Genomic DNA, 15,116 nt, shown 5'->3' with positions numbered 1-15,116 from the left:
GCTACCACAAGTTAATCGCTACCATTACAGACCATAATGCAGGACAGAGAGAGAAACATTGCCTTAGTCAAGCATTATGGCTGGATGAAAGGGCATTTCGCATGCACAGCGGTGGGAAGAGCGTATGTGCTGAGAGGGATAGAGAGAAAGAGAGGAAACCGGGATGTTATTTCAGGGCTCCGACATTAAAGTGTGGCTAATTAATGCCATGACCTCTTAACAGACATGCCCCCATTGAGACGAAACATTTAGCAGCACTTAACATTAGAGGAAAGGAAACATGAAAGCCAGAGACTACACAGGGCGACAGATGGATATCATTTATTCATTGGCTTCATCAATTTACATCCAGATTTAATAACGAAACGAAACAAAACAAACACGAGAAGGAAAAGGAGTATGAGTCAAATTAAATGACATTTACAGCACACACGTACAGAAACACGCACCCAGTGTTGTGTAAAAGTTATATCTGTGTTAAATTATGATGACGGTTTGTGTCTGAGAAGTGATGTTTGGTTTATTTATCTATCCAAGCAAGCAGTCCACAATATGTCTGTCTGTGAGTAAAAGGTTACTGAAGATTGAACTCGGGGCTTGAGATCAATTAGACTTTGACCAAATCTTCCCGCTCCCACGAAGCCTGAAAAATACAGAGAGAAAGAATCGCTCAGGTGAGAATTTGACATTATAATGATATCTTGTGATTTTCCTTGTGGCTATAAATGGTGCATATTTGAATGTTGAAGGATAAGCTCACCCAAAAATGAAAATTTGCTGAAAATGTACGCACCCTCAGGCCTTTCAAGATGTAGATGAGTTTGTTTCTCAAACAAAAATGGGAACAGCTTTGAAGAAATGTAGCTTTATAACACTTGCTCACCAGTGGATCCTCTGCAGTGAATGGATACCATCAGAATAAGAGTAAAATAGCTGATAAAACATCACAATAATCCACAAGTAATTGACATGATTATGACTATGTCTTACGATGCAAAAATCTAAGGCTGCCCTTGACTAAAGATTTTTTAGTCGACAATTAGTCGCACATGTTAAACCATAAAATCATAATAATGAGCTTTTAATTACCTAAATAGCCTAATAAGCGCACAACGCAAGCTTGCCACAGCACACCAGCAGACATAATAATTATGAATTTGTCAGAGAAAAACAGCAAGGAGACTTCATTAACGTTTTAATAATTTATTAATAAACTAGTGCTTTCTTTGTTTTCGTTTTAGGAGATTAAGTCGGCGACTCTGACTCGTCATCTCTGCAGTAGTTGATGCGGTTCATACGGATTGCATAATCTCAGATTATTTTTTATATTTGAATTGATTCATTTAAAAGTAGACTTTCACTCTCTCTCTCTATATATATTTTTCATATCTGTAAGGCAAGTATACAGAGTGTTTTAAAGTCTCGCACTCAAGTTCGCAAAGACCGAGACGGCAGAAAGCGCATTCCTGTTTATTTTAAGTATTTTACAAAGGCGCAACGTTTTGTTGTTATTCTGAGTGCACACAAACAAACACAGAATCTTATTAGTGACTGCACCAGCTTTCTCACGCCTAGGTTAACATTAGATTGAGCTGCCAAGTACAGTTGCTACTACATACATCTTTTAGATGAAAAGCCATATTTTAGGTTGATGAATGATAGGCTAGCGTTTGGATGTCCTGCCCGATGTACTATATTACTACATAGACCAGCCGTTAATGATTAAGTCCTTCACGGACTGTGTGACTTTGCTACTTCTTGTGGATTTTTTTTTTCTGTGACTAAACTAAAAAATTTTCTTCTCATCGACTAAAGGTTAATCGACTATTAGGGGGCGGCCCTACAAAAATCAGTGTGTTTGTAAGAAACAAATCAATCTTTAGAACATTTGTAACTTTAAATGAGTCCTCTATCCATAACATTGCTTTCTCCAGAAAAGTTGTCTCGTCTGAATCAGGAGAGAAATATGCACAGATTACAAGTGAAAACAGTCAAAAACAACTCTAAACAAATATTTTAGATATGCATTATTATTATGGACTCATGATTTGAAGTTAAAACGCCTTAATGATAGATTATTTCTTACTAACACAAATCTTTTAACTTCACAAGTTGATGGACTGGACTGTGTTTATCATCTCATTCTGACAGCACCCATTCACTGCAGAGGATCCCTTGGTGAGCAAGTGATGTAATGCTTAATTTACTCCAAATCTGTTCTGTTGAAAAACAAACTACATCTTGGATGGCCTGTGAGTGAGAACATTTTAATCAAATTTTCATTTGTGGGTGAACTATTCTTTTAATTATCTGGCTCTGTTTACATTAATTTTGAATGCCTTATAGGATTAGTTCACATCCAGAATAAAAGTTTCCGGATTATTTTACTCATCCCCATGTCATCCAAAATGTTCATGTCTTTCTTTCTTCAGTCAAAAAGAAATTTTTTGAGGAAAACTTTCCAGGATTTTTCTCCATATAGTGGACTAAAGTGGTGGCCAACGGTTTGAAGGTCCAAACTGCAGTTTCAACGCAGCTTCACAAGGCTCTACACAATCCCAGCCAAGGAATAAGGGTCTTATCTAGCAAAACGATCAGCATTTTCAACAAATAAATAAAATGTAGATACTTTTTAACCACAAATGCTTGTCTAGCACTAGCTCGACTTCACACATTATGTAGTCAGGATGGAAAGGTCACGCATAACGTAGGCAGAAGTACTGACCAAGTGTTTACAAAGCGAACGTGCAAAGAAAGTCAAACACCCTTCACAAAAAAGATAAAACAGCGATGTCAGACAACTTCGAATTTGGAGAAGAAAATAGGAGTTTTTCCACCCTACCCTACCTTTTTGAACTGAAGTACACAGATGAAGAACTAACCATGTGACATTTCCAACAACAAGCATTTGTGGTTAAAAATATCTACATTTAAAAAATTTAGAAAATGACCAATCGTTTTGCTAGATGAGACCCTTATTCCTTGGCTGGGATTGTGTAGAGCCCTTTGAAGCTAAACTGAAACAACAACTGGGACCTTCAACCTGCTGATCCCCATTGAAGTCTACTATATGGAGAAAAATCCTGGAATGTTTTCCAACAAAAAACAACTTCTTTTCGCCTGAAGAAAGAAAGACATGAACATCTTGGATGACATGGAGGTGAGTAAATTATCTGGAAATTTGAACTCTGAAAGTGAACTAATCCTTTTATAGCCAATTTTATTATACCACAAATGTGAATCTTAATGTGTATCTTAGGCAGGACATGCCTTTAATGCATTTTCCTAATCATCTTTTTATAATCGCATAATTATTATTGGAAAATTAGCGTCAGCTTCCCACACGGACAAGGAATAGTCCTGAAAGTTTAATGACGAGTCTCCACTGAGAAGCCTTTAAAGCTTTGGACTCAGATTAATCTGTGTCAGATCAGCCCTGAATAAATTATACTTCTTCTTTACTGACATTCTTTAGTGACAAAGAAAAAGCAGTGGTGATCAAAAGCTCCTCTCTTTCCAGAGCACATCCTGACATGAGATTTCCAAACCAGGACAGAGACAATTTTAAACTCATTGGAGCTTAATTAGGACTATAAGCCTGTGGGTGATTTCTTATACATCACACTTAAGTAAAGGCAAAAAGCAGTACATAAGCTCACTGAAACAGCACACACAAATATTCATAAATCATATTCTATGTGGTTGAAAATGCCATTAGTAAATATTAACTGCCTGAGATGTATGATTTATGCTTCGTGAGATTTAATAGCAAAACACTGCACAGGGCTTTTTTAATATAAACCACTTTGATATTTTCTAGAGTTATGGTACATTATAGAGTACATTATAGAAAGCCTCTGAAGCAGTAAACCCTAAAATGTAGTTCACGTACCCTTTGACCTTTGAACTCTTTTTTCCTGGTTGCCGTGGTTCCTGAGATGAGGCAGGGTCTCTTGGCTCAGCCGGCTGGTCTGCATCTTGATTGGATGCTGCTCCAGCAGGGGCGGGGCCAGATGATGGGGAAGCAGAACTTGCCTTGAGGGTTTTTTGTAGGTTTGATACCTAAATTAAAATGTGAGAAAAAAACTTGTCATTGAATCCTGGAGCTGTCAAAGTGAAATAAAAATGAAGTCTTTAGACATACAGTGAAAAGAGGCTATGCTCGACATGCTATATTACGACACAGTATGGCCTATACGGTCTACTAAAATAAGTATATAGTAAACACTTAAAAACAATATTATGCTATACATCACCATAACCAATAAACATAGTTATTTTGCATATTTATCCAATTTTGTGTAAAAACGTTTCAAAAGGCCATGACATGAGAAATCCAATTTGCTTTGATCTTTTTTGATCTTTCTGCTTTGAGTCTTTGTACCATTTAATATAATTTCATACTTTAAATTTTCCTCCTCAATATGAACAGAATTTATTAAGCTCCAAAAACTGCTTTTTGGGATATTAAGGGATTGGTGACATCATACAGGCAAATATATTTGCATATGTCTGCCACCAGAACAACACGCTAAACTAGAATTATACATCATTGCACCATAGGCCCCATCTACTGGCGTTCGGTCGCTTAACAGGTGACGTTTTGCACAAAAAAACCTTATTAACCTTATGGAACATTAAAATAATATAAAAATATCCATAACATTTAATTTTTGGCAGTCCAATCACAAACTGAGTATATTCTGAATATAACCTATATATAACTTAAACAGAAATGTTTAATTTTACTCATTAAACAGGTAAACACCTAAAACTGCCTTTATTTGTGGGTCAGTTAAGTAATGCTTTTTTGTCTGCAAATCATATACACAATGACTTGACACTTCTTCAATGATTAACATGCTTTAGATTTCTGAATTGACATTCATTTTGATATTCTTGGGGGCTTAAAATAAAAAAAAAGTCAGGGTGATGCAACTGTCCTGAAATCATAATTTAAAAAAAAAGCTTCAAAAGAATGAATTTTATCGTTTTTAGTTTTTAAAGTAGTTTGGCATTACGTGTTTATTTATTTTTAATAAAATGTTATATAATATATATATATATATACACACACACACATACATACATACATACATACACACATATGTGTTTGGTTTTTTTTTTATATCCTGGTGGGGACCTAAACCTGAATACACACTGAAGGATGGATCCTCAAATGCAAACTGTGTGTTTTGCCTCAGGGCAACCATTTGTGTTGTGTTTTGCTTTCTTTTTATATATTCTTCATTTATTTATTCATTTATAATCATTAATCATTTCATCATTTTATTATTCCATTTAATCATATAATCATTTATAATCATCATTATAGTCATTTATATATTCATTTTATTTATTCATTAATTGATTAGTCATTTATATTATATTATAGTTGCTTTTTATATGTTTTTTCCATTGTTGTTTAGTCTTATGACTGTGTAGCTTCAAGGGCTGTTTGTCTTCATGAATAAGAGATACAAGGGAATGTTTATGGAAACTCAAGGTTTATGGGATGTTGTTGTGAATCAGTTTGGTATAACAATACTTGTTGAATTTATGTTCTCCAGACAAAGTCTGAGCATTTAGACATACACAACTAAGACTATGCAATAAACTCTGCTCCTTTTTATCATCATTACTTCGTCTCCTGCTTCTGCTCTTCACTTTCACTGGCTTTTTCCTCAGTCAACTTCTTGGCTAACAGAAGACTGTTAATAGTGTTTTGGGTATTTTGGGTACCAGACAAGACCTCCTTTTAACAGGGTTTGGGTATTAGACCTCTCTGCTGACGAGTTGTTCTGATACTGGACAAACTGATATCTTCTGGCGGGATCTGGCATCCAGGTCTGGATCTTAATTGTCTAGGCATGAAGACAGCGATCTAACAACACAGACTCATGGGGACCCGTGTCACCGTGGGGACCTAAATTGAGGTTCCCATGGGGAAACAAGCTTATAAATCAAGCAGAATGATTTTTTTGAGAAAGTAAAATGCAGAAAGTTGTCTGTAAGGGTTAGGTTTAGGGGTAGGGTTAGGGTAAGGGGACAGAAAATACAGTGTGGACAGTATAAAAACCATTGGGCCTATGGGGAGTCCCCACAAGGATAATAAACCAGACGTGTGTTTGTGTGTGTGTGTGTGTATGTATGTTTAGTCATTTAGCAGATGCTTTTATCCAAAGCAACTTACAAATGAGAACAACAGAAGCAGAAGTACAGTACAATTGTGAAATATTTTTACCATTTAAAATAACTTTTCTATTTGAATATATTTTGAAATGTAATTTATTCCTGTGATTTTAAAGCTGAATTTTTAGCATCATTACTCCAGTCACATGATCCTTCAGAAATCATTCTAATATTCTGATTTGCTGCTCAAAAAACATGTATTATTATTATTATTATTATGTTGAAAACGGCTAAGTAGACTTTTTCAGGTTTCTTTGATAAATAGAAAGTTCAGAAGAACAGCATTTATCTGAAATAGAAATCTTTTGTAATAATATTAATGTCTTTATAATTTAAAGCATCTTTGCTAAATTAAAATTTTTAATTTCTTTACCCTCCCCCAAGCTTTTGAATGGTATAGTGTATAATGTTACAAAAGCTTTTTATTTCAGACAAATGCTGATCTTTGAATCTTTCTATTCATCGAAAGAATCCTGACAAAATTACTTAACTGTTTGAAATATTGATAATAATCATAATAATAATAAATGTTTCTTGAACAGCAAATCAGCATATGTGACCCTGGACCGCAAAACCAGTCATAAGTAGCACGTGCATATTTGTAGCAATAGCCAAAAATACATTGTATGGGTCAAAATCATTAGGATATTAAATAAAGATTATGTTCCATGAAGATATTTTGCAAATTTCCTACCGTAAATATATCAAAACTTAATTTTTGATTAGTATTATGCTTTACTAAGAACTTAATTTAGACAACTTTAAAGGCGGTTTTCCAACTTTTTTGATTTTTTTGCACCCTCAGATTCCAAGTTTTCAAATAGTTGTATCTCAGACAAATATTGTCCTATCCTAAAGCTTATTTATTAAGCTTTCAGACAATGTATAAATCTCAGTCGGTTTTGTGGTCCAGGGTCACGTATTAGACTGATTTATGAATGATCGCGTGACACTGAAGATTGGAGTAATGATGCTGAAAATGTAGCTTTGAACACAGGAATAAATTAAATTTTAAACCATTTTTTTAAAGACATTATCTTATACTTTGTCACTTAGGATAGATGAAGATTCACACACAAACCTCTGTTTCCACTTGAACTTTGACCTTGAGCTGGCTTTCTCTGTACTGATTGGCTCTGGACACCTGCTCCTCAATGCCACACAGAACTGCTTCACAACCTGCACACCTGAGAGAAACAAACAGACATCAGCAACAGAATCCATAAAAGCATACTGACACAAACACAAATACACACTTACCACTCCTGTAGTGTGTTGGCAATGTTGGGTAGTTCGTTGGGGCCCAGGTCTCGACCTATGCTGCAGTCTACCTCGACCTGCTGATTCCTCTGGTCCAGTTTCCCATGGATAATATCACTGTAAACAGCCTCGATCAGCAGGTCTTCCAGCTCACGCACATTCTTCAACTCCAGCTGCTGGAGCAGTAGTGAATACGGGAGACACTATCCAGAGAAAGAGATGATTTTTAGCTTATGATTAGTATGCTCTGGGGTAAGTTAAAACTTCTAATTTGTCCTAATAATACCACAAAGGTTTGATAGAGAATATTGGTTTCGTCAATCATGCAGTCAATAACACTAATAGCCCATATTGTTAACAGCTGTGTGCTGATCATAACAGAACTCATTAAAAACAGTGCTAATGAATCGCTACCTTTAGATTGGAGGCCAGGCTGATGATTGACAGGTGACGGAGTTTGTTCTTCTGGGCGGGTGTGAGTTCAGGAAGTGAGGCTGCCCTCTCTAAATGGCAGACATACATTACATTAACATACATTATAACCATCCGTGCAACCGGGAGGAAAACAACTGATTATATTAAAGCCCTGGTAAAATCTGCAACAGAACATGGGTCAGAGACTCCCGCTTCCCCCTCACAGGAGTTAACTTATTTAGCAAGGCAAAGGGCAGCATATACAGTCTCATTCAGAGTGAGAGCAGGGAATGAACCTGCCGCCTCAGGGGGCCAATATCTGGTCAGATCATTTGTTGTCATGGTTACCTTTATAGTCGCAGTAGGTTCCATACGCAAAAAGATTGAGAAGCTGGTACACTGGAGCGTGGGGACCGGTCTCCAGCTAGAGAGAGGGAAAGTGAAGTGCAGGCAAAGATTGATATGACAAACTGTTGAAGTATTCTGTGCTTAGCAGGTAAACACTTTAGCTGGGCTCTGTAGGAACGATGGTGTGCTACATGAGTACTCTGGGATCTCTGTGCAATATGTGGCAGAGAAGTGTGCATGTAATGCCTTAATGACTTGCCAATTGGTTTTTATTACAGCATTCCTAGCAAATACCAATATAATAATAACAATATAAGGTATTATAAATATGCATGTCATGTTTGTAACATTAAAATTGGTATGTTTTTTTTTTTTTTTTAAAAAAGAAATGATTACTTTTATTCAGAAAGAACAGTTTAAAAATGATCAAAAAGACAGTAACGACATTTATAAGCTAACAATAGATTCTGTTCTTTTGAAACTTCTAGTCAAAGAATCCTGAAAAAATATTTTTAAAAAAGCTTTCCACAAAAATATGCTGCTTTTAAGATTAATAGCACATAAAATATTTCTTAAGCACCAAATCAGCATATTAGAATGATTTCTGAAGGATCACGTGACACTGAAAACTGAAATAAAGGCTGCTGAAAATTCAGTTTTGATCTTACCAGAATAAATTACATTTTTAAATTTCTTAAAATAGAAAAAGGTTCATTTAAATGACAATACTTCATATTTTTTTATTGTTTTTGGATCAAATAAATGCAGTTTTGGTGAGCATAAGAAACAGACACTGTCATTCAAACATCTGTCATTTGGGATTTTTAATGTTTTTTTAAGTTGTTTCTTATGCTCATCAAGACTGCGTTAATTTGATCAAAAATACTGAAAAAAATGTAATGTTGTGAAGTATTATTATTCTGTAAAATAACATTTTTCTGTTTTAATATACATTAAAATCCAATTTATTCCTGTGATCAAAGCTGAATTTCAGCATCATTACTCCAGTATTAAGTGTCACATCGTTCTTCAGAAATCAAACTAATATGCTGATTTATTATCAGTCTTGAAACAGTTATGCTGCTTAAAGTTTTTTTTTTGTTTTTTTTGGAACCTGTTTTACTTTTTTCAAGATTCTTATAAAGTAATAGCAAAGATTTATATTGTTAGATGTTTATATTTTTAATAAATGCTGCTGTTTCAACTTTTTATTCATCAAAGAATCCTGAAAAAATACAACTGTTTCAAGCATAGATAATTCTAATAATAAATCAACATATTAGAATGATTTCTGAAGGATCATGTGACACTTAAAACTGGAGTAATGGATGATGAAAATTCAGCTTTGCATCACAGGAATAAATTATATTTTAAAGTATATTAAAATTAAAACCATTATTTTATATTGTAACAACATTTCACAATATTACTGTTTTCTGTATTTTTGATTGAATAAATAAACCTTGATGAGCATAAGAGACTTCTTTACGGCAACTTTTGTCCGACAGTGTATGTTAAAACAAGCAAACAAACAAACAAACAAAAAAATCATAACAACCAATCGCAAACATTTGAGCAGTAGTTTATTAGTATAATAAAAATGTCTATGTAAATGCATACCAGCATCAAATATGTGGGATGTTCTGAATAGAAAACAAAAACTTGGAATTGCAACCTGACTTTAGATTGCATGTGAAAATTTTCAAAGCATAAAAAATGATACTGATCAGACTTAAATTAATCAGATGCAGTATGCGTGTGTTTGTACATCTCATTTAATGAGATTAGTGTAGTAAGCTTTTATATGTAGTAAGTTTTCATAAGCATACTAAACTAGTCTGATTTGATTGGGAAATACAAAAATCTTGGATTTGGTTTTAGACACCATGGTGAAACACATCAAGAAAGAAAACAAAACAGCTCAGCCCTTGAAAAGATGATTAATCGCCTTGATGTTAAATATGGCACACAAGCGCTGCCATTTAAAATAATTACGTTTGACACAGAATTCACGCGAAGTCATCAAGTTGAACTGAAATAGATTTTTCAGCACAAAAACTCACCTCACGGACGTTGGGCAGTTCTAGTATGTCTGAGAAAACGTAAAGGCCTGGGGTTTCCAGCAGAGAGCTGATGGCCTGAGCCAGAGCTGAACCTGAGAGAGACAACAGCTGATCCACCTCCATCTGAAGGAAGAAAAAGAGAGTTTAAACAACACAGATCCCAGCTTCTGAAAACACGAGGTAGAAGTTTCACAAATATGTTCAGACCTATTAAATCTGTACTTGCAAGTCTCCATAACTCATGTACAATAAACATGTTTCATTGGGCTTGTTAAATTGCTGTTGATCCACAGCAATATGCTTTCGACGACACTTTGATGCAAGAATTTAATATGACAGGTGGCTCGTGGTAAAAATAACTACAATATCTGGGCGAAGTTATGCACGATGCACTTTCATGATGATTAAAACAAGCCTGCCAAGTGCACTAGAAGATTACAGCTCCGAGAGAGCCAAGAAGAGATGTCTTCAAGTGCACTTCAAACAATGAGATTATTTAAGAGACTACAAATAATAACTAACACGCATGTATTCAGAATAACAACTCTGTTGAAAACCAGCAATGTATTATTAGTGAGCAAAAGTGTTAATTGTGTTCCTCGACAAAGTTATTAGATTGTAAGTACATGTTTACTTTGTTAAATGTTATCTAAACGGATTCTTTGTTGGCCAGTTTTAATAAACATACGTTTAGACAATAAACCAGTCAGCTCGTGTTCAGTGTTCAGCACCCGGTAACACATGAAGTACATCAACACACCAGCAACTAGGCCTTGCGTTGGTAAATTAAAGTCTTATAAAAACACGCATCGTTGCATACTTTAACAAGTACGCTAAAATGTTTAATATTATCGTGCGAGCACATTTCGCGTGATAAAACATGCTGGAAAAACGGCATATTTACCTTATTTATAAAGACTGAGGTTGTTTGTGTCAACTGTGGTGCCACTGCTACTTCCGTTAGCAAACGTGCTGCGACATGAAAACGTGCTCTCTGATTGGCGGAGAGGTAGAGGGATGGGCGTGTCCACAGAGCGATTATGAGAGTGAGCGGACTCACATCACCACCGTGTGGTTATGAGAATTATAGCTTCTTGGTAAGTCTTAGGAGAGTTAAAGCTGCAGAGATAATACTACTAACGTTATTACTACTACTTCATCATTAATTTAAAATCTAAAAAAATTTGTAAAGAAATAATGACATTCATATCCACGTTATTTTTCTCGTAAGAGTGGGCTCGGCCATTTAAATATGTAAATATGTAAACATGTAAACATGTAAATATTATGGGTCTGACGTCCAGCTATTTTATCTGTATAAAACAGCTCGTTTTACTGCTTGATATTTAGACTGGTGTGTTAATAATTAATATTAGTTAATAGTGTTAATATTAGTTACACAAATTTTAACGCATTATCTTAAATTATGAACACACTGGTTTGTAGTGCAAACAGTTTTACCGTTTACTGCACGTTATTATAGGGTGTATGCAGTGTTGGGCACGTACCTTTAAAAAAGTAATTAGTTATAGTTACTAGTTACTTCTCACAAATAGTAACTGAGTTAGTAACTGAGTTACATCATTATAAAAGTAACTAATTACCAGGCAAAGTAACTATTGCGTTACTTAAAAAAAAATCTAATTTAATATAACTATAAAATAAATATAAAACATTGTACACTAATCTACACTATTTTAATGTTGTTGTGGGCAGTGTTGGGAATGTTACTTTGAAAAGTAATTAGTTCTAGTTACTAGTTACTTCTCACAAATAGTAACTGAGTTAGTAACAGAGTTACATCATTATAAAAGTAACTAATTACCAGGGAAAGTAACTTGTGTTGCTTTTAATAAATAAATAAATAAATAAATAAATATATTAAATAACTTGGATGACCCCAATATTAAATATGTTAAATGAATGAAATTTTAATGAAATTAATTACATTTTTAGTTTACTCACCAGACTAATATTAAATATCTGATATAATATTATAATTATAATTAGCATTCAACTTTAGCCATTAGAACTTTAGTAATTAGAACAACCATGTATGAATGCATGTTTGTCATGTTGACTGAACTTAGGACTGGTGGTGATATTGTTTGTAATTTAGTGTTTCTATGAACGTCTTGTTACTACCACGAATTCTACTATTAATAACAATATTAAACACACTAAGGTTTAATGAGCTGCTGGGTTCATGAATATTAATCACGTTGTCTGCGTTCGCTCGAACTGATTTGCTGTAATCAAAACAGGGAGGATAATAGGTGAGCGCCAGCCAATGAGATTGCTGTTTGCACATTAGTTCCTCCTACCACCGGAGAAACCAGCAGTTCTTAAAAGCTCAAGTACTCCAAAGGAGCTCCGTTGTTTTGAGAGGAAAATACAACAAAGAATATCGTTTACACGTAGCGCGTCAATTCTCCATTGTATAAGACTCTGTCGCTCTGTATGTTTCTTTGGGTGTGTGAGACAAAGTGACGGTTAGTCGTGTGCCTTCACACTAGAGTTTACAGCTCGTCAAATACAGGTACGCTGCGCATCCATTCAGGTGAACTGAAAAATAAAATTATAATAATATTATAATAAATGATAGTAACGCCGTATTTTATTGGCATTAATGGTAACGGCGTTGTAACGTAGGAAACAGTAATTCGTTTGATTACTCGTTACTGAAAAAATAACGGCGTTAGTAACGCCGTTTATTTATAACGCCATTATTCCAATCACTGGGTATATGTGGAACGTCACCTGATCAAATCCGGAAAACATACTATTTAATAGCCGTATTAAGCGATATCGATGGACTTTTAAGGTAATTAGTTAAACTAGCTGGCTGTTTTTATTGTTGACGTTTTATTCGATTTTTATATATAGATGTAAGTGAAAATAACAATAATAAAAATAATTATATATTAATCCACATATGCGATCGACATAAGCGCCACGAATTTCCGGTGGGCGCTACTGTAAAAAAAGAACGTGGGTACAACTTCCGGTGAGGCGGCGGACGTAGTATACCAATGGTATTTTGTGTGCTAATGAGCGAAGAGGCGAAGTGTTTTTTAGACCATTGTTTACTTTGTAAAGATGCTCACCTTTATGAGAGATGTCATTACGCTCTTATGTACGTAAGCTTTTCTAATTTGTATTCCCACATCATTAGCAAGTTTGGATTGCTAAATCTCGAATGACTGTCAACTAAATGACATTTGAACCGAGACATCAGAGCTTGTACTGAAGGGCATGCCAGATGAAGCCTCGATTCGAGGCGTAAAAATCACTTTCGCAGAAGCCTCACTTTCTGTCCAGTCATGTGCGCGATTCACTTTGATGTCCTAATGTTCGACCCCCAGATCTTTCTTTGTCCATTTTCATTGGGACCTATTTAATAATTACATTTTTAAATTCCCAGTCATACAAATAATATGAAGAATACCAATTATTTCAGGAAAATTAAATATATGCCATTAATATATGTGTACATTATTCTTCCATTACATCATATTGATATTCGTACTGGCATTTAATGGCACTGTTCAATGGGTAGATTAATTTTTCAGAGTCCGAAATTCAACAAACAAACACACACACGGTTAGGCTTTTCTTTGTGCATTTAACATGGATCGATCTATGGAAATTGTGGTGAACCACCAGATCACGCTGTTTTCGACACTCTGGAAGCTTTGAATCTTCTCCCGAAACAGTCAAAGGAAAGTCTCGGTGCTTCACGAGGCTTCATTTGCCCCTCACTCCTGTCATCTGTTGAATGAATGAGTGTCACGCCCCGCTTGTTTACTGTGAACCGGAAGACGCTCCCACTTTTGACGCAAGGCCTCATAAGGCGTAGGACACATGTGGAAACAGCTTCATATTTAACGAGGCATATGCAAAACGTGTTAACCGGAAGCAACGACACATGTTTACTGCTGTTTAGTAGATAGGGAAGTCTATTGTGCATAACCCCTATTCTTCTCACTAATGAACCGGAAGTCTCGCCCATGGGCTTACATCCGTGTTGAAAAATAGGTTGGATATAGTTGGGTCATTCTTTAATTAGGGATACATTTGGAATTTGACAATGTAAAGAAAAAGTTTTCCATTTACCCAAAAACCCAAACATGACCTTACATAAAACCCTTAAAATCATATACCTACTTTATTAGCCAAACTCAGGGTTACCTGGTTTTGGGATTTTTTTTTTTTTTTTTCGAAAAGCCGATGTTAGATATGTCCCGGTCAACTATGTTACAGACAAGCTACGTATTTGTTCATAGTAGGGGTGTGCAAAGCAGCCGGTATTTGTATCTGTATTTGTATTTGTTGAGGGGGGGAAAAGTATTTGTATTTGTATTTGTATTCGAGTAAAATTCAAAATAGGCGTAAAAATACAGTTTTTTTGCGTTACACTTCTACACACTTTTTTTGGCTGGTGGAGGACCAAGAGATGGCTCAGCAGCAGCCGCACTCTTTTCTATTTGGTTGTCCAAATCCATGTGAGGTGTTTTAGCTAAGTTAATGAGTGACGGGAAGCTAAGGTTAACTGGGGAGTCGCTCTCTAAACGTGGGGTATTTAAAATTGCTTTTGAATGCGCGCGCGCGTTTTACTTTCGGTTTCGTTTTAACGATGGCGCGAAACTCTCTGCGGTGCTGAGCGTGCATTCTACAATAAAAGACATCAGTTTAACAAAGCAATTTAAAAGTGGTGGGACACAAACGGGATTTTGAAAAGTGTGTCCCCAGTGGAAATTACGCACCTGCGTGAGTGGAGTTATCATTTGATGTGAATGTGCCGCGTTGTACAGTATATTGAGACGGAGGCGCCAGAAT

General features: G+C 35.4%; 1 protein-coding gene across 2 annotated transcripts; it reads right to left on the bottom strand.

The window, feature by feature from the left end:
• Positions 1-305: 305 nt before the first annotated feature.
• cops7a (COP9 constitutive photomorphogenic homolog subunit 7A) lies at positions 306-11,293 on the bottom strand. 2 transcript variants are annotated; one of them, XR_007829383.1, is made up of 9 exons: positions 11,182-11,293; positions 10,278-10,400; positions 8,215-8,290; positions 7,867-7,955; positions 7,453-7,655; positions 7,274-7,379; positions 3,893-4,062; positions 794-894; positions 306-643 (listed from the first exon to the last, which is right to left on the bottom strand). XR_007829383.1 is itself a non-coding variant. In XM_051131189.1 (8 exons), exons 2-8 carry the CDS (start codon positions 10,398-10,400, stop codon positions 604-606), a joined length of 807 nt encoding a protein of 268 aa, XP_050987146.1. In that variant the 5' UTR covers positions 11,182-11,293; the 3' UTR covers positions 306-603. The 2 variants fall into 2 exon arrangements, 1 of the variants encoding a protein (XP_050987146.1); XM_051131189.1 differs by lacking the exon at positions 794-894.
• Between the last annotated feature and the right edge of the window lie 3,823 nt (positions 11,294-15,116).

This window comes from Labeo rohita, chromosome 16 (genome assembly GCF_022985175.1).
Source record: "Labeo rohita strain BAU-BD-2019 chromosome 16, IGBB_LRoh.1.0, whole genome shotgun sequence".
Lineage (NCBI taxonomy): Eukaryota > Metazoa > Chordata > Actinopteri > Cypriniformes > Cyprinidae > Labeo > Labeo rohita.
Note: the sequence above shows the minus strand (reverse complement) of the source record. Positions and strands in the feature narration are given on the sequence as shown.